Here is a 19,722-nt window from a genome sequence, read left to right as displayed (position 1 = left end):
TGCTCCCTCACTAAGTGGTGTGGGACACATGCTCCCGGCCTCCCTCACTAAGTGGTGAGGGACACATGCTCCTTGCCTCCCTCACTAAGTGGTGAGGGACACATGCTCCCGGCCTCCCTCACTAAGTGTGAGGGACACATGCCCCCTGCCTCCCTCACTAAGTGGTGAGGGGACACATGCTCCTTGCCTCCCTCACTAAGTGGTGAGGGACACATGCTCCCGGCCTCCCTCACTAAGTGTGAGGGACACATGCTCCCTGCCTCCCTCACTAAGTGGTGAGGGACACATGCTCCCTTCCTCTCTCACTAAGTGTGAGGGACACATGCTCCCTTCCTCCCTCACTAAGTGTGAGGGACACATGCTCCCGGCCTCCCTCACTAAGTGTGAGGGACACATGCTCCCTTCCTCCCTCACTAAGTGTGAGGGACACATGCTCCCGGCCTCCCTCACTAAGTGTGAGGGACACATGCTCCCGGCCTCCCTCACTAAGTGTGAGGGACACATGCTTCCTGCCTCCCTCACTAAGTGTGAGGGACACATGCTCCCTTCCTCCCTCACTAAGTGTGAGGGACACATGCTCCCGGCCTCCCTCACTAAGTGGTGTGGGACACATGCTCCCTGCCTCCCTCACTAAGTGTGAGGGACACATGCTCCCTGCCTCCCTCACTAAGTAGTGAGAGACATATGCTCCCTGCCTCCCTCACTAAGTGTGAGGAACACATGCTCCGTGCCTCCCTCACCATCCCTCCACCGCCCTACTCCTCCCTCCTTCTATTTACGTGAATTTTCCGAGTACACATAGTAATCACTTTCTATACTTCATCAGAGTTCTTTTCAGAAAGTAGTCGTTATGACCTTTAAATTGTTACACTTTTGTCAACTTCCATCAATCTCTTCACTCTAAATTATTGGGTAACTTTCTACAATGCTGTAGTGCTTGAATACAGGAGAAAGAAAGACCCAATTTATGTTTAAGTGTATTAAGAAGCCATATCACGGAAAGTTGAAAGTTGTTCATGTTCAATCAAACTTTATTTGCTAGTTTTATATGAAAAGGGCTGCAACTGGTCCAAGTTTCAGTACCGAACTCTAAAACAGACATGAAGGATAAAAAGTCAACGAATTTTACACATTTTTAATAAGTCAGTACAACCACAAGTTTCAAATGAAATCATTTATATGACACTCTTCTATCACATTAGCATATAATAAACGATTTGTGTAAAGGGATTATCCAAAATATGTTTAGTTTTACTAATACAAACAGTTAAAGTTCCCCCAAATTTACGCTAATATTTCATGTTTGCAAATATTTATAAAATCAATAAATGAACTTAGAAATATAGTGTTTTAGAGAGATTGCAGAGACGTATACTCAACATATAAAGTGTAAATTTCATATAAATTTAATAAAAAATGAAAGGGAACTAGAAATTTTATTTTACTTGACAATAAATGAAAATATATAAAGTCATAGATTTTGCCACCTGTGGTTGAGCTTGACATTAACCAATTTCCTCCACAATTTGCACCCTTACAGTTAGGCTTACGTTCTGTATGGTGTATAAGTTTCATGCAAATCACCCAATAAAAAATGTTTGATGCTAATTTTTGATAATTTTGGAATTTATTTCAAACATAATTCAATATTTTTTCCTCAGTTCCTATTTATGCTACGATGCTGAGACTTAGACCATCTGAAGCCCTTTTCATATACAACTAGCAAATAAAATTTGATTCAAATTGAACAACTCTCATTTTACTGAATTATGGCCCCTTTAAAGACCAAATTTTCAGATGTAACCTATATTCTTTCTCTAGGTACTGTACACAATATCACTGTTCTAGGTAGTGATGTTATGGAGGCTGACTCCATACACAGATTCAAATGTAGATATAATAGAGCCCAGTAGGCTCAGGAATCTGTACACCAGTTGATTGACAGTTTTTTTTTTGTTAGGGATATTCCAGCGCAGGCCCTAAGCCTCTGGCTGGTCCAATAAGTGTTGCTTGTTTCTGTGTTATTTGGGTGGAGTATGAGTATTTATGACTCGTATGGTCGCTTCAGTAAGATTTTGCCATGTGTTTAACAACTTCTGCTCTGTTGAATCTAAGTTAAAATCTTAATGTGTTTGTAACTGTGCACTGTGTTAGATAATGTTTCCGTGGTCTGTCGGCCGATTGACAGTTGAGAGGCGGGACCAAAGAGCCAGAGCTCATCCCCTACAAGCAAAAGTAGGTGAGTACAACTAGATGAGGTGAGTACAATGTTCAAACATTGTATACAGTACCTCGAGAAACGATGAAGCTTTCATCCGAAAATTTAGTTTTTAATACGCTTAAACATATCTTTAGTATTTCCTTCACCTTTAGGAAATTAATGACATAAGTACTCCAGCTCACCTCCACTGAACATCAAAATATGTTGATTGGTTGATATTTGTCCTTCTGAGTCGAAGATGACCATGACTTCAATATCAGGTCGAAGATCGGTGGCTGAGTGTCTGAAGAGGACTGATGAGGCCCCTCCGGGTCCGGAAGTAATTGTGGGGGAAAGTCTACCGGCGGTTTATCATTTTAAATTATTTTGTTATTATTTTAAGTGGACTTTATTGTTTATTCATTTGCTTGTTGTGATGATATCAACCCCATCTGTGGAAATTATACCCCAACCCCAAATCTCTTAGATGTAATGAGGACAGCGTCTTCTGTTGAGGGAAGTGTAACAAGATCAACGCCATCTGTTGAGTGCTTTAGACCACAATTCATTTAGGTGCGTCGATGACAATGCCCCTCTGTTAAGGAAGGTGACGATATCAACACCATTTACTGAGTGTACCCGATCACATTTTCTGTTCTTGGTAAAAAGCTGTCATCATGTTATCCCTGTGTAGTTAGAGTCTGGGTAATGACATTTATGTCCGCAAAAGTGAAGTGGAGGGTATCTTGGGCACGAGGAGGCAGTTCATCCCAGGGCAGTCCTGATTAAGACATGTTCCAGCGAGAATACTTGGCCGCATCGGTATAGACAGTGCTTTATCTGTTATATAATTGAAGTTTTAGTGTTTGTACTGACATATCCGGGATAGATCAAGTTGAATTATGAGACAGATGTTCTGGCCGTCTGTTAAGGCTTGTTGTAAGCCTCTGGGGAGTTCTATCAGTGTGTTGCTGAAGAGTTCTGTCTGGGTATCGTTTAAGACCCCTGTCCGTGTACTGGTAACCCTTGTCAGAGAGTTGCTGAACACACCTCTGCCAATGTCTTGCTGGAGAGGAGTGGGGTTTTGGACACCGTGACGATACGGTGAGGTACTGGCCCAAGATGTATTGAGTCGGCTGAACTCGCCGGTGTGAGGACCATAGAATTTGAATGTATAATAGAAGATAAACTGGGCTCGCTGGGAAAAGATTGCAAAATTTATTTGCTTATATATTTATTTATTTATATGTACAAGAGCTCTTACATTCTTGTACAGCCACTAGTACACGTAGCGTTTCGGGCAAGTCCTTAATCCTAGATTCCCTGGAATACGACCCCGCGAAAAATCTTTTAATAACCAAGTACTCATTTTACTGTTGAGTTAAACAGAGGCTACAGTTGAGGATTTGCGCCCAATAAATCCTCTCTGTCCAGGATACGAACACTTATTGTATAAGTGTGCTGTACGAAAGTGACTCGCAGTGTGATATGTACATATGAATAATTGGATATATTTTTAAGAAGTAAAATTCGTGAAGTTGCTGGTTATTGTTTACCCCCTTCTCTTTCCTTTCAAGAATAATTGTTGCTGCCAATTCATGATAACTTACCAAGGACTTGGTGGGATCAACTAAGAGGCACTAAGGTCCCATAAAATGTTTGATAAAAAAAGAACCCGAATACTAGCCAAGTTAGACCACAGCACTAGTGAACTGTATAGATTCAATTTATACCATCGATAAAATTTCCACTAAACACAAATGAAGGGAGGGAGAGTACATTTTATTACGCGGAAGTTTTACTACACGGTGAGTAGTTTAGTGATATATATAATAAATTTATATTTAAAACTACAATTAATTCAAATTAATATTGAAGTGGGCACAACTTGGCTTTATAAGTAATAGTAGTTTAGTTAGTACGAGGTGGGATTAGTTTGAGTCACATGGTCATAGTGTCGTTATTGTACAGGATCGGACAGGAACCGTTCATATGGCTTGTCTCTACGACGCTTCACAATAGTGACTTCCACTCGTCTCATTTACCTGCCAACAAATTACACCGCAACATCTACCACGATAATATTAAATTATGTGTGTTTATTAGTTTAAATAACATTGGTGTAAAATGTGGTATTAAATGTGCTCACCCTTGGGTGTTAATGGACTTGCATCATAACAGTCACAGTACATGTATAATGAAAGAGCTCAAACATTAAACACCGAACAGATAATTGATTTACCAGAAACTGGTGGGGATAATCCTTGCCGTTCAACTCCACGAGGACAACTTGTAATTTCACAATACTAGGGAAGACAGTGAAACACCTCACACAGCTGGTATTCAATATGGACTCCCTCCTTCACGTCTAGGGACGCTTCGCTTGAACGGTTCTGTTATGTCCTTTATGAACAATTGGAGGGAGAACTTGATTTTATTTAATTTATAATTAAGTTCAGTCTAAGGGAAAAATTTATGTTTATAGTCCACATAATATTGTTTTAAAGATTATTTATTAATATTATTTGTGGGTGATTTTAATTTTGATGACCTAGCAATGTAACTCATTTTCTAGTAGACACACCCATACACAATTTTCTAAACGGGGATAACCAAGGTATTTGATACGCATATTTAATATTTTTTTAAATTAAAACGGCAACTCTAATCTTGCATATTATGTTATTGGTTAATGAATGATGTCAAATTTCTGACAGTCATGAAGTATGAAAGTACCTGGAAGAATTTTTATGTGGCAGGGAACAAGTTTCCTACCCCCAGGACTTTCCTCATTTGATGTCAATCGTCTTATGACACTGTAGCAAACGGCAAACAAGGCGATGCCCAGGAGCAAAAGCTTTACTTTTGTTCCTGGGCATCAACCAAAACCACAAAGTAAAAGCCAGCACAAACAATAATGCATTTAAACTTTCGCCAAATTCATTATACATTTTTAAAGAATGCTCTGAATCTCTAAACATCAATACACATATTTCCGTGTCTCTTGGTTTCACGAATACACGCATCAAGTACTTTATATTTTAAATAAAAAAAATATTTTATGATTTAACATCATAAAATAACAGTATTATATTTACTGATCTGGCCCAGATATAAATTAAGTAAATGGCAGAAATCCACATTCCTGAGTGTCCGCTTATCAATTATTTTGCTCCAGGGGAGGTGGTCGGTGTGCTTACTCAGGGGGTTTCTCATCCCCTCACCGTCCCTCATCTGTCCCTTGGCTGGAAGGTATGAGGTGGCGGCCTTGGTTGGAATGTATGAGGTGCAGGTGCAATAGATAATTAAGAACGTAGGGAAAACTAAGAGTGAGAGAGAGAAAGGGTGAGTTGAGTGAGGGAAGGATAGAAATAGTTTCATAGAGGTGGCAGACTACTTTTTAACTGTAAAAAGCAACCATTATGCCAGTAGCACTGGTTGTAGAAGAGCTTCGGTTAATTAGATATTTGAAGTTAAAAACTAAACTAGCATCGCATGTTCTGTATTATTTAAGTGATGAAAAAAGCTTACAGGAACGGTGACAAGGTGTTTAGGCACAGAAATAAAGTAATATATATATATATATATATATATATATATATATATATATATATATATATATATATATATATATATATATATATATATATATATATATATATATATATATATATATATATATATATATTTTAGCATGAGGAACTATGGCTTAAAAATTACATTCATCATCTTGGTAGAACAAAGTTTATATTAAATACTGAAGAATATTAAAATCTGGAAAGAGGCCCTTCATTAAAGCTTTAAATATCTGACTAGAAACCGAGACAGTATTGAATTAATTATGGGTGATAATACAAAACAGGTTTTGGTTCAATAATATTAAGAGTTCGAGATTAAAATGTAGATTACAATCTGAAAGAAGAATGTATTCAGTATTCAAACCTTCTTTCTAAAAATAATTCCTGTATAGAATGTTTGCATAATTAGTTTATGAAGTTGTTATGAAAGGTGGAAGTGTTACGAACCTCAGTGCCATCTATAATCCATGTGCCAAGTTAAGAGTTTACCCTCCTATATATAATGTTTATCTTCTAGTCCAATATTCTGCACAACCCGTCCTCGACTCAAGTCCATTACATCCAGTGGTCGATCCCACAGACGCATTCATAAATTTGAACATGCTGTTCATTCAAAATGGGAATTTTCTCAAATATAAATTAATATTATAATATATTAGCATATTGTGCATATATAGGCATAGGTTAGGTTAGGTGTTTAGGTTTTGTTGGCGATTATTTGTATTTGTAGTACGTGGGTGAAGTATTTACAGCGTTGTTGTTCGAACAAAATTCGTGAGTGAAGCACTTGTTCCGGAAGTGTTCGAACAAAATCAGTTGTGAGCCATGTGTAAACCGTTTTTCATTCATAAACAGGGGGTTTGGCGGGTGCATGGAATCACTTTTGGGTCTTTGTTCGGAGGACGGGCTTTAGCTACCGGTGACTGGTCAACCCGTCCTTTTTAAAATAACGACTCACTTTTGGCTCGTATGCCCGCTGGTGGCAAAGAAGCAATGGGAAGCAGTGAACTGCTCTATTTTTGGATATCTCTGCTGCAGCGTACTAGCCAGGATGCTAGTGGAGTGCTAGAAGACCTCACTGTTTGAACGGATTGCTAGTGGAGCATTGGAAAACCTCGCAAGAGGAGCATAAATAGTGTTAGTCGTCGTTAACTGTAAGGCATATCTTTTTCGTTTTATTTCTCGCCTTAAACCCTTAATTGACATTTCCAGAGGTTATAGATCTCTGGACTAAGAGATGGATAACGGTTTAAAAGGACTTAGTTACAGAAGAACTTTGTAACAATAGCCAAAGGTAGAAATTGTTACTGTAAGAGTAATTACTTACTTACAGAATGTATGAACTCAAAATATTTTGATATGTTATTAGAATGATTATTAATACTCCTACAGCTTGTATAAGGAAAGTAACCTACCTTTTTAAAGTTTAACAACATAGTTCGAGCTGTAGTTTATACGTACTCATTTTTCTTAACTATTTTACTTTTCGTAATTTTTAGTGTTCACACTTTTCACCCACAAACAAAACACGGGCAAATCTGTAATGTCTTGCATGTGCATAAAAGCATAACTATACTTGTTGCAGATAAATGGAGTAAAGAAAATCTAGCACTCGATATATCTGGTGTAAGCTGTATAGTTCTCAACTTGTATATTTCATTAATCTGTGCTGCTCAAATTGCAGGCCTCTTGATTAAAAATGTGGCTAAACCTAGAGTTCATTTATTGAGTATATTTTTATTTTTCCCAGCTCTTCATGAAACAAGGGAAGAAAACTACTTTTTGCTAACATGCCTGCAAATTAGATTTAAACGTAGATTATGGAGGAATAGTACTTTTTAAAAAAATATAGATTTATTGGTATTTGAGAATTTTTCCTTCTTGGGGGAAAGAGGACCTGGATATTATTTTACATATAAGAGGACAGATAATATTGAAAGAAGAAAATATTGAACATATACTTTTTTCTGAAATGTTTGCTAGTGTAAAGTTTATTTTATTGAATGGAATAGGCAGAGATTTTTTCCTTTTGGATGCAATCGAAAACATTGAAATTGAATCGTACCACATTTAGTGTAGCGTATGTGACTCTTACATGCAACAGATGGTGCTTTTTTTTATCCTGTTTTTAATCAAATCATATATATATATATATATATATATATATATATATATATATATATATATATATATATATATATATATATATATATATATATATATATATATATTGGTGCATACTGGCAGCAGGTTTTCTTTCAAACATGTATCATTGAATATGACATGTATCAAACATGTATCATTGAACATGAGACAAGTCCATGACATTACTCTAACAAGAGAAATGTTGAACAAGAATACTTGCATAATAGACAAAACCCAAGATTCAAGAAGATTACAAATTCTTGAGGCAATTCACATAAGAATAGAGCGACCTACCATGAACACCCAAATCACGGAACTATTTACTCTACCCACCATGAGAGTAAGGACAAGACAAGAACATATCGATGCCAACACAGAAGACAATGTCCAACATAACAGGCCAATTACACTGGATTAATCTTTGTGTTTAGATAGGAGATGCCTCGTATGGGCCAATAAGCCTTCTGCAGCCCCCATGTTTATCCCTTATGTATCCCCCCATGTTTTCACCTTCATTGTATTATCACCTGACCTAATGCGGGTATAAAATCAACTAGTATTGTAAGATCTGTTCACTTGAGAATGAACCATGGAGGTTCGAAACGTCGTGCAAATTATACAAATAAGTGTAATACACTCTATAGTAAATCACTTCTTTTCTTCACCTTAAAAGTACGAAAATGAGTTTTGGAGAACTCCTATTTCAATTAAGCCCTGATGCTAAGAAAATAGTTAGAGGGATAGAAGCCCTAAACCAGAAAATAATAAATACAGAATATGCGGTCATATTCAATGATATATATATATATATATATATATATATATATATATATATATATATATATATATATATATATATATATATATATATATATAACTGAAAACTCACACCCCAGAAGTGACTCGAACCCATACTCCCAGGAGCCACGCAACTGGTATGTACAAGACGCCTTAATCCACTTGACCATCACGACCGGACATAATGAGGTGATAGCCGAGGCTATTTGAACCACTCCACCGCCGGCACTCGGATAGTAATCTTGGGCATAGCATTTTACCAAATCACCTCATTCTTTAGGGCACACGTGAGGAACACAAATGCGAACAAGCCTGAATGGTCCCCAGGACAATATGCAACTGAAAACTCACACCCCAGAAGTGACTCGAACCCATACTCCCAGGAGCCACGCAACTGGTATGTACAAGACGCCTTAATCCACTTGACCATCACGACCGGACATAATGAGGTGATAGCCGAGGCTATTTGAACCACCCCACCGCCGGCACTCGGATAGTAATCTTGGGCATAGCATTTTACCAAATCACCTCATTCTTTGGGGCACACGTGAGGAACACAAATGCAAACAAGCCTGAATGGTCCCCAGGACAATATGCAACTGAAAACTCACACCCCAGAAGTGACTCGAACCCATACTCCCAGGAGCCACGCAACTGGTATGTACAAGACGCCTTAATCCACTTGACCATCACGACCGGACATAATGAGGTGATAGCCGAGGCTATTTGAACCACCCCACCGCCGGCACTCGGATAGTAATCTTGGGCATAGCATTTTACCAAATCACCTCATTCTTTGGGGCACACGTGAGGAACACAAATGCGAACAAGCCTGAATGGTCCCCAGGACAATATGCAACTGAAAACTCACACCCCAGAAGTGACTCGAACCCATACTCCCAGATGCCACGCAACTGGTATGTACAAGACGCCTTAATCCACTTGACCATCACGACCGGACTAATGAGGTGATAGCCGAGGCTATTTGAACCACCCCACCGCCGGCACTCGGATAGTAATCTTGGGCATAGCATTTTACCAAATCACCTCATTCTTTGGGGCACACGTGAGGAACACAAATGCGAACAAGCCTGAATGGTCCCCAGGACAATATGCAACTGAAAACTCACACCCCAGAAGTGACTCGAACCCATACTCCCAGATGCCACGCAACTGGTATGTACAAGACGCCTTAATCCACTTGACCATCACGACCGGACTAATGAGGTGATAGCCGAGGCTATTTGAACCACCCCACCGCCGGCACTCGGATAGTAATCTTGGGCATAGCATTTTACTAAATCACCTCATTCTTTGGGGCACACGTGAGGAACACAAATGCGAACAAGCCTGAATGGTCCCCAGGACAATATGCAACTGAAAACTCACACCCCAGAAGTGACTCGAACCCATACTCCCAGATGCCACGCAACTGGTATTCAACTGGTATTCAACCACGCAACTGGTGGTTCAAATAGCCTCGGCTATCACCTCATTAGTCCGGTCGTGATGGTCAAGTGGATTAAGGCGTCTTGTACATACCAGTTGCGTGGCATCTGGGAGTATGGGTTCGAGTCACTTCTGGGGTGTGAGTTTTCAGTTGCATATTGTCCTGGGGACCATTCAGGCTTGTTCGCATTTGTGTTCCTCACGTGTGCCCCAAAGAATGAGGTGATTTAGTAAAATGCTATGCCCAAGATTACTATCCGAGTGCCGGCGGTGGGGTGGTTCAAATAGCCTCAGCTATCACCTCATTAGTCCGGTCGTGATGGTCAAGTGGATTAAGGCGTCTTGTACATACCAGTTGCGTGGCATCTGGGAGTATGGGTTCGAGTCACTTCTGGGGTGTGAGTTTTCAGTTGCATATTGTCCTGGGGACCATTCAGGCTTGTTCGCATTTGTGTTCCTCACGTGTGCCCCAAAGAATGAGGTGATTTGGTAAAATGCTATGCCCAAGATTACTATCCGAGTGCCGGCGGTGGGGTGGTTCAAATAGCCTCGGCTATCACCTCATTAGTCCGGTCGTGATGGTCAAGTGGATTAAGGCGTCTTGTACATACCAGTTGCGTGGCATCTGGGAGTATGGGTTCGAGTCACTTCTGGGGTGCGAGTTTTCAGTTATATATATATATATATATATATATATATATATATATATATATATATATATATATATATATATATATGTCGTACCTAGTAGCCAGAACTCACTTCTCAGCCTACTATTCAAGGCCCGATTTGCCTAATAAGCCAAGTTTTCCTGAATTAATATATTTACTATAATTTTTTCCTTGTGAAATGATAAAGCTGCCCTTTTCTCTATGTATGAGGTCAATTTTTTTTTATTGGAGTTAAAATTAACGTAGATATATGACCGAACCTAACCAACCCTACCTAACCTAACCTAACCTATATTTATAGGTAAGGTTAGGTTAGGTAGCCAAAAAAAGCTAGGTTAGGTTAGGTTAGGTAGGTTAGGTAGACGAAAAAACATTAATTCATGAAAACTTGGCCTATTAGGCAAATCGGGCCTTGAATAGTAGGCTGAGAAGTGCATTCTGGCTATTAGGTACGACATATATATATATATATATATATATATATATATATATATATATATATATATATATATATATATATATATATATATATATATATGTCGTACCTAGTAGCAAGAACGCACTTCTCAGCCTACTATGCAAGGCCCGATTTGCCTAATAAGCCAAGTTTTCATGAATTAATTCTTTATCGACTACCTAACCTACCTAACCTAACCTAACTTAACTTTTTTGGCTACCTAACCTAACGTAACCTATAAAGATAGGTTAGGTTAGGTTAGGTAGGGTTGGTTAGGTTCGGTCAAATATCTACGTAAATTTTAACTCCAATAAAAAAAAATTGACCTCATACATAATGAAATGTGTAGCTTTATCATTTCATAAGAAAAAAAATTTGAGAAAATATATTAATTCAGGAAAACTTGGCTTATTAGGCAAATCAGGCCTTGCTTAGTAGGCTGAGAAGTGCGTTCTGGCTATTAGGTAAGACATATATATATATATATATATATATATATATATATGTCGTACCTAGTAGCCAGAACTCACTTCTCAGCCTACTATGCAAGGCCCGATTTGCCTAATAAGCCAAGTTTTCATGAATTAATTGTTTTTCGACTACCTAACCTACCTAACCTAACCTAACCTAACTTTTTCTTCTACCTAACCCAACCTAACCTATAAAGATAGGTTAGGTTAGGTTAGGTAGGGTTAGTTAGGTTCGGTCATATATCTATGTTAATTTAAACTCCAATAAAAAAAAATTGACATCTTACATAATGAAATGGGTAGCTTCATCACTTCATAAGAAAAAAATTAGAGAAAATATATTAATTCAGGAAAACTTGGCTTATTAGGCAAATCGGGCATTGCATAGTAGGCTGACAAATGCGTTCTGGCTATTAGGTACGACATATATATATATATATATATATATATATATATATATATATATATATATATATATATATATATATATATATTTATATATATGTCGTACCTAATAGCCAGAACGCACTTCTCAGCCTACTATGCAAGGCCCAATTTGCCTAATAAGCCAAGTTTTCATGAATTAATTGTTTTTCGACTACCTAACCTACCTAACCTAACCTAACTTTTTCGGCTACCTAACCTAACCTAACCTATACAGAAATGTTAGGTTAGGTTAGGTAGGGTTGGTTAGGTTCGGTCATATACCTACGTTAATTTTAACTCCAATAAAAAAAAATTGACCTCATACATAATGAAATGGGTAGCTTTATCATTTCATAAGAAAAAAATAGGGAAAATATATTAATTCAGTAAAACTTGGTTTATTAGGCAAATCGGGCGTTGCATAGTAGGCTGAGAAGTGCGTTCTGGCTACTAGGTACGACATATATATATATATATATATATATATATATATATATATATATATATATATATATATATATATATATATATATATATATATATATATATATATATATATGTCGTACCTAGTAGCCAGAACGCACTTCTCAGCCTACTATGCAAGGCCCAATTTGCCTAATAAGATAAGTTTTCATGAATTAATTGTTTTTCGACTACCTAACCTAACTTTTTCGGCTACCTAACCTAACCTAACCTAACCTATAAAGATAGGTTAGGTTAGGTTAGGTAGGGTTGGTTAGGTTCGGTCATATATGTTCGTTAATTTTAATTCCAATAAAAAAAATTGACCTCATACATAATGAAATGGGTAGCTTTATCATTTCATAAGAAAAAAATTAGAGAAAATATCATAATTCATGAAAACTTGGCTTATTAGGCAAATTGGGGCTTGCATAGTAGGCTGAGAAGTGCGTTCTGGCTACTAGGTACGACATATATATATATATATATATATATATATATATATATATATATATATATATATATATATATATATATATATATATATATATATATATATATATATATATATCGTACCTAGTAGCCAGAACGCACTTCTCAGCCTACTATGCAAGGCCCGATTTGCCAAATAAGCCAAGTTTTCATGAATTAATTGTTTTTCGACTACCTAACCTACCTAACCTAACCTAACTTTTTCGGCTACCTAACCTAACCTATAAATATACGTTAGGTTAGGTTAGGTAGGGTTGGTTAGGTTCAGTCATATATCTACATTATTTTAACTCCAAGAAAAAAAAAATTGACCTCATACATAATGAAATAAGTAGCTTTATCATTTCTTAAGAAAACAATTTGAGAAAATATATTAATTCATGAAAACTTGGCTTATTAGGCAAATCGGGCCTTGCATAGTAGGCTGAGAAGTGCGTTCTGGCTACTAGGTACGACATATATATATATGTATATATATATATATATGTATATATATATATATATATATATTTTTATATATATATATATATATATATATATATATATATATATATATATATATATATATATATATATATCTCGGAGCACCTCTGGGCCACAATGCCATTGCTGCAGTCCTTGACGAAAAGTTTAGAGACCTAAAGAGGATGGAAGAGAGAATTGGGGACTTGGACTCCGGTCGTTAGGTCTGGATAAGTGTGGTTCTCTTTGTGCCGGGCAGCGGGCTGTGGCGAGGCTCCTCTTGATGATGTCGTTGACTTCTTCATGTCTTGCAATTTTACCCTGTGATTTACGACATACCAGACCATGACGACCATATTGGTCTGCCATCGCAGTTCCGCAGATGCACCTATGTTCGGTGAGGATGGGGGCGTCAAGGCGAGGGCAACTCCAATGCGGAGAGCGTCATGACTGAGGCGAGTTCCCAGGGCTGCATTGGGCACAGCAAATAAAAAATCCCCGGCGTGGGGTGCTGTTACCGCTAGGAGGCGGGCTTTGTTTTCAGCATCAGCGTTGTCAATCATTGCTGTGACAGTCTTTTCCATTATGGGGCTATCCCAGTGGGCCTGCTTGTGGTCTTTTGGGACTTGTGGTCGGGGTTGAGGGTGTGCAATGGTGTCCCATTGTCTGGCTGCTTCGATGAACGTTTGATCATGAGTTCCCGCTGCATCTCTCATACGCTCTGGTAGGATCTGCCCTACCAATTCGTTGGCTGCTGTACATGAGGATAAGAATGCTGGAAGTGCTACCTCAGTTGCCTTTCGTATGCCTATCCCTCCAAATCTCACTGGTAATGTTGCTTGGTCCCACTGACTGTCATCTAAATCTAGGTTGAGCGCCTTCCTGAATATTGACCTGAGGAGCTCATCATATTGATGTAGAAGTGGGTTGCCAAAAGTTGGTGCACACCTTAAGAAGTATGTTAGCCTGGGCAAGGTAAGGCACTTTGTGAGAAGGTAGAGGGCATCGTGCTCAGAAGCGCCCTGATGGGGTCACCTTGCTACCTTGGAAGGATGGTAAGCAAGTGGTATGGGACTACACGTGCGCTGCCACACTGGCCAGTACCTACCTCCACTACAGCACACGTGAAAGCGGTGGTGCTGCTTCTTTCAGGGAATCGCAGAAAATTATTAAATACAGAGGTCTAGCACACTGCTACAGCTTTGTTCCGATCGGCTCGGAGACCCTCGGTTCGTGGGGAAAATGTGCATTGAAGTTCCTGAAGGAATTGGGGGACAAATTGATCAGCGCTACAAAAGACCAGAGAGCAAAAAGTTTCTTGTTCCAGCGCCTCAGTGTTGCGATTCAGAGGGGAAATGCCTGTTGCGTCTTGGGCACTAGTCCAACTTCAGAGGAATTCGAAGAAGTGTTTGACTTGCAACAATGATCGAACCCGTCTGTGACATTCATCAATGTTTCCCATTGTTGTGTTTTTCAAGAGATCCATAACCTTTAAGCACCTTTTTGCATTATTATTTTTGTATCAACCCATGTATATATTGTAACCATCAAATGCATAATAAAGCACAAAAAATAAAAAAGGAAGGGGGTGGTAGGAGAAAAGCACACAGAAACTGTATTGGAGGGGATCTAAACATTCCCTCTAATGCGTTATGCGTGGTTTCCTCCGAGGCTATGGGTCCCCCTTCTTCCAGCTAGAGGTGGTACTCCCTTCCATATATATATATATATATATATATATATATATATATATATATATATATATATATATATATATATATATATATATATATATATATATATATATATATATATATATATATGTCGTACCTAATAGCCAGAACGCACTTCTCAGCCTACTATTCAAGGCCCGATTTGCCTGATAAGCCAAGTTTTCATGAATTAATGTTTTTTCGTCTACCTAACCTACCTAACCTAACCTAACCTAGCTTTTTTTGGCTACCTAACCTAACCTTACCTATAAATATAGGTTAGGTTAGGTTAGGTAGGGTTGGTTAGGTTCGGTCATATATCTACGTTAATTTTAACTCCAATAAAAAAAAATTGACCTCATACATAGAGAAAAGGGTTGCTTTATCATTTCATAAGTTAAAAATTATAGTAAATATATTAATTCAGGAAAACTTGGCTTATTAGGCAAATCGGGCCTTGAATAGTAGGCTGAGAAGTGAGTTCTGGCTACTAGGTACGACATATATATATATATATATATATATATATATATATATATATATATATATGTCGTACCTAGTAGCCAGAACTCACTTCTGAGCCTACTAGGCAAGGCCCGATTTGCCTAATAAGCCAAGTTTTCATGAATTAATTGCTTTTCGACTACCTAACCTACCTAACCTAACCTAACCTAACTTTTTCGGCTACCTAACCAAACCTAACCTATAGAGATAGGTTAGGTTAGGTTAGGTAGGGTTGGTTAGGTTCGGTCATATATCTACGTTAATTTTAACTCCAATAAAAAAAAATTGACCTCTTACATAATGATATGGGTTGCTTTATCATTTCATAAGAAAAAAATTTGAGAAAATATATTAATTCATGAAAACTTGGCTTATTAGGCAAATCGGGCCTTGCATTGTAGGCTGAAAAGTGAGTTCTGGCTACTAGGTACGACATATATATATATATATATATATATATATATGTCGTACCTAGTAGCCAGAACTCACTTCTCAGCCTACTATTCAAGGCCCGATTTGCCTAATAAGCCAAGTTTTCCTGAATTAATATATTTACTATAATTTTTTTCTTATTAAATGATAAAGCAACCCTTTTCTCTATGTATGAGGTCAATTTTTTTTTATTGGAGTTAAAATTAACGTAGATATATGACCGAACCTAACCAACCCTACCTAACCTAACCTAACTTATATTTATAGGTAAGGTTAGGTTAGGTAGCCAAAAAAAGCTAGGTTAGGTTAGGTTAGGTAGGTTAGGTAGACGAAAAAACCTTAATTCATGAAAACTTGGCTTATTAGGCAAATCGGGCCTTGAATAGTAGGCTGAGAAGTGCGTTCTGGCTATTAGGTACGACATATATATATATATATATATATATATATATATATATATATATATATATATATATATATATATATATATATATATGTCGTACCTAATAGCCAGAACGCACTTCTCAGCCAACTATGCAAGGCCCGATTTGCCTAATAAGCCAAGTTTTCCTGAATTAATATATTTTTTTCTAATTTTTTCCTTATGAAGTGATAAAGCTACCCATTTCATTATGTATGAGGTCAATTTTTTTTTATTAAAAATAAAATTAACGTAGATATATGACCGAACCTAACCAACCCTACCTAACCTAACCTAAACTATCTCTATCGGTTAGGTTAAGATAGGTAGCAGAAAAAGTTAGGTTAGGTTAGGTTAGGTAGGTTAGGTAGTCGAAAAAACATTAATTCATGAAAACTTGGCTTATTAGGCAAATTGGGCCATGCATAGTTGGCTGAGAAGTGCGTTCTGGCTATTAGGTACGACATATATATATATATATATATATATATATATATATATATATATATATATATATATATATATATATATATATATAGTACCTAGTAGCCAGAACTCACTTCTCAGCCTACTATTCAAGGCCCGATTTGCCTAATAAGCCAAGTTTTCCTGAATTAATATATTTACTATAATTTTTTTCTTATGAAATGATAAAGCAACCCTTTTCTCTATGTATGAGGTCAATTTTTTTTTATTGGAGTTAAAATTAACGTAGATATATGACCGAACCTAACCAACCCTACCTAACCTAACCTAACCTATATTTATAGGTAAGGTTAGGTTAGGTAGCCAAAAAAAGCTAGGTTAGGTTAGGTTAGGTAGGTTAGGTAGACGAAAAAACATTAATTCATGAAAACTTGGCTTATTAGGCAAATCGGGCCTTGAATTGTAGGCTGAGAAGTGCGTTCTGGCTATTAGGTACGACATATATATATATATACATATATATATATGTCGTACCTAGTAGCCAGAACGCACTTCTCAGCCCACTATGCAAGGCCCGATTTGCCTAATAAGCCAAGTTTTCCTGAATTAATATATATTCTCTACTATTTTTTCTTATGAAATGATAAAGCTACCCATTATATATATATATATATATAAAACCTAACCTAACCTATAAAGATAGGTTAGGTTAGGTTAGGTAGGGTTGGTTAGGTTCGGTCATATATATACGTTAATTTTAACTCCAATAAAAAAAAAATTGACCTCATACATAATGAAATGGGTAGCTTTATCATGTCATAAGAAAAAAATTAGAGAAAATATATTAATACAGGAAAACTTGGCTTATTAGGCAAATCGGGCCTTGCATAGTAGGCCGAGAAGTGCGTTTTGGCTACTAGGTACGACACATATATATTTATATATATATATATATATATATATGTCGTACCTAATAGCCAGAACGCACTTCTCAGCCTACTATTCAAGGCCCGATTTGCCTAATAAGCCAAGTTTTCATGAATTAATGTTTTTTCGTCTACCTAACCTACCTAACCTAACCTAACCTAGCTTTTTTTGGCTACCTAACCTAACCTTACCTATAAATATAGGTTAGGTTAGGTTAGGTAGGGTTGGTTAGGTTCGGTCATATATCTACGTTAATTTTAACTCCAATAAAAAAAAATTGACCTCATACATAGAGAAAAGGGTTGCTTTATCATTTCATAAGAAAAAAATTATAGTAAATATATTAATTCAGGAAAACTTGGCTTATTAGGCAAATCGGGCCATGAATAGTAGGCTGAGAAGTGAGTTCTGGCTACTAGGTACGACATATATATATATATATATATATATATATATATATATATATATATATATGTCGTACCTAGTAGCCAGAACGCACTTCTGAGCCTACTATGCAAGGCCCGATTTGCCTAATAAGCCAAGTTTTCCTGAATTAATATATTTTCTCTAATTTTTTTCTTATGAAAAGATAAAGCTACCCATTTCATTATGTATGAGGTCAATTTTATTTTATTGTAGTTGAAATTAACGTAGATATATGACCGAACCTAACCAACCCTACCTAACCTAACTTAACCTATCTTTATAGGTTAGGTTGGGTTAGGTAACCGAAAAAGGTAGGTTAGGTTAGGTTAGGTAGGTTAGGTCGTCGAAAAAACATTAATTCATGAAAACTTGGCTTATTAGGCAAATTGGGCCTTGCATAGTAGGCTGAGAAGTGCGTTCTGGCTACTAGGTACGACATATATATATATATATATATATATATATATATATATATATATATATATATATATATATATATATATATATATATATATATATATATATATATATATATATATTGGGATGGAAAAAAGAAGTGTAGGAGTTCGGCAGTCCTCCCAATGGCTGGTGTCAATGCCTATCACATTTAAAAAAAAAAAAAAAAGATGACTGATTAGCTGTTGTGTCGTGTGGCAAAGAAAGGCAAAACAAGCAAAACAAATAGTATGAACAATGAAACTTTAATTAAATGGAAAACAAATTATGAATAAGAAAATTCCTTGGGTATGTGCAGTGTAAACAAACAAGATTATAAAGTCAAAAAATAACAAAATAAAATAGTGGTGACGTTACTCTAAAATGGATAAAGACAAAAATGAAATTAACAGGTGCTGAGAACATCCACTAATAGACAGAGCATATATCAGATGGTTGTGTCAGCTTTGAGAGCACAGGATATTCTAACTCCAATGGCTGGTGCAGGCTCAATCATCGGCTATGTAGATGGCACTTAAGTGCAGATGTTGATTCACCAATCAGAAGCGGGCTGGCTGGAAGTGGTGATTTGGTGATCGACGAAGGGGTGAGGTGGAGCGTGAGTGTCGGATACATATGTGATGGGCAATACGTATTTTACTTAGTATGTACTACACTTGCTTGTAGTAGCTAGATGTTGTAGATGTCCTGAAGTAGCATGTTGATAGGAAAGAGCAGGCCAAATCTCTCTTGAAGGAGATTATTGTAACAGCTCTTCCCCGAAGCCTGCTCTTACGGGTTAGGTTACTTCAGTAGCTGGTGTAGAGGT

General features: G+C 37.1%; 1 protein-coding gene across 1 annotated transcript; it reads right to left on the bottom strand.

Annotated features, from left to right (window-relative positions):
- Nucleotides 1-268: 268 nt before the first annotated feature.
- On the bottom strand, nucleotides 269-649 carry LOC138370059 (fap1 adhesin-like). The gene has a single exon (XM_069333837.1). It carries the CDS (start codon nucleotides 647-649, stop codon nucleotides 269-271), a length of 381 nt encoding a protein of 126 aa, XP_069189938.1.
- Nucleotides 650-19,722: the final 19,073 nt, after the last annotated feature.

This window comes from Procambarus clarkii, chromosome 30 (genome assembly GCF_040958095.1).
Source record: "Procambarus clarkii isolate CNS0578487 chromosome 30, FALCON_Pclarkii_2.0, whole genome shotgun sequence".
NCBI lineage: Eukaryota > Metazoa > Arthropoda > Malacostraca > Decapoda > Cambaridae > Procambarus > Procambarus clarkii.
Note: the sequence above shows the minus strand (reverse complement) of the source record. Positions and strands in the feature narration are given on the sequence as shown.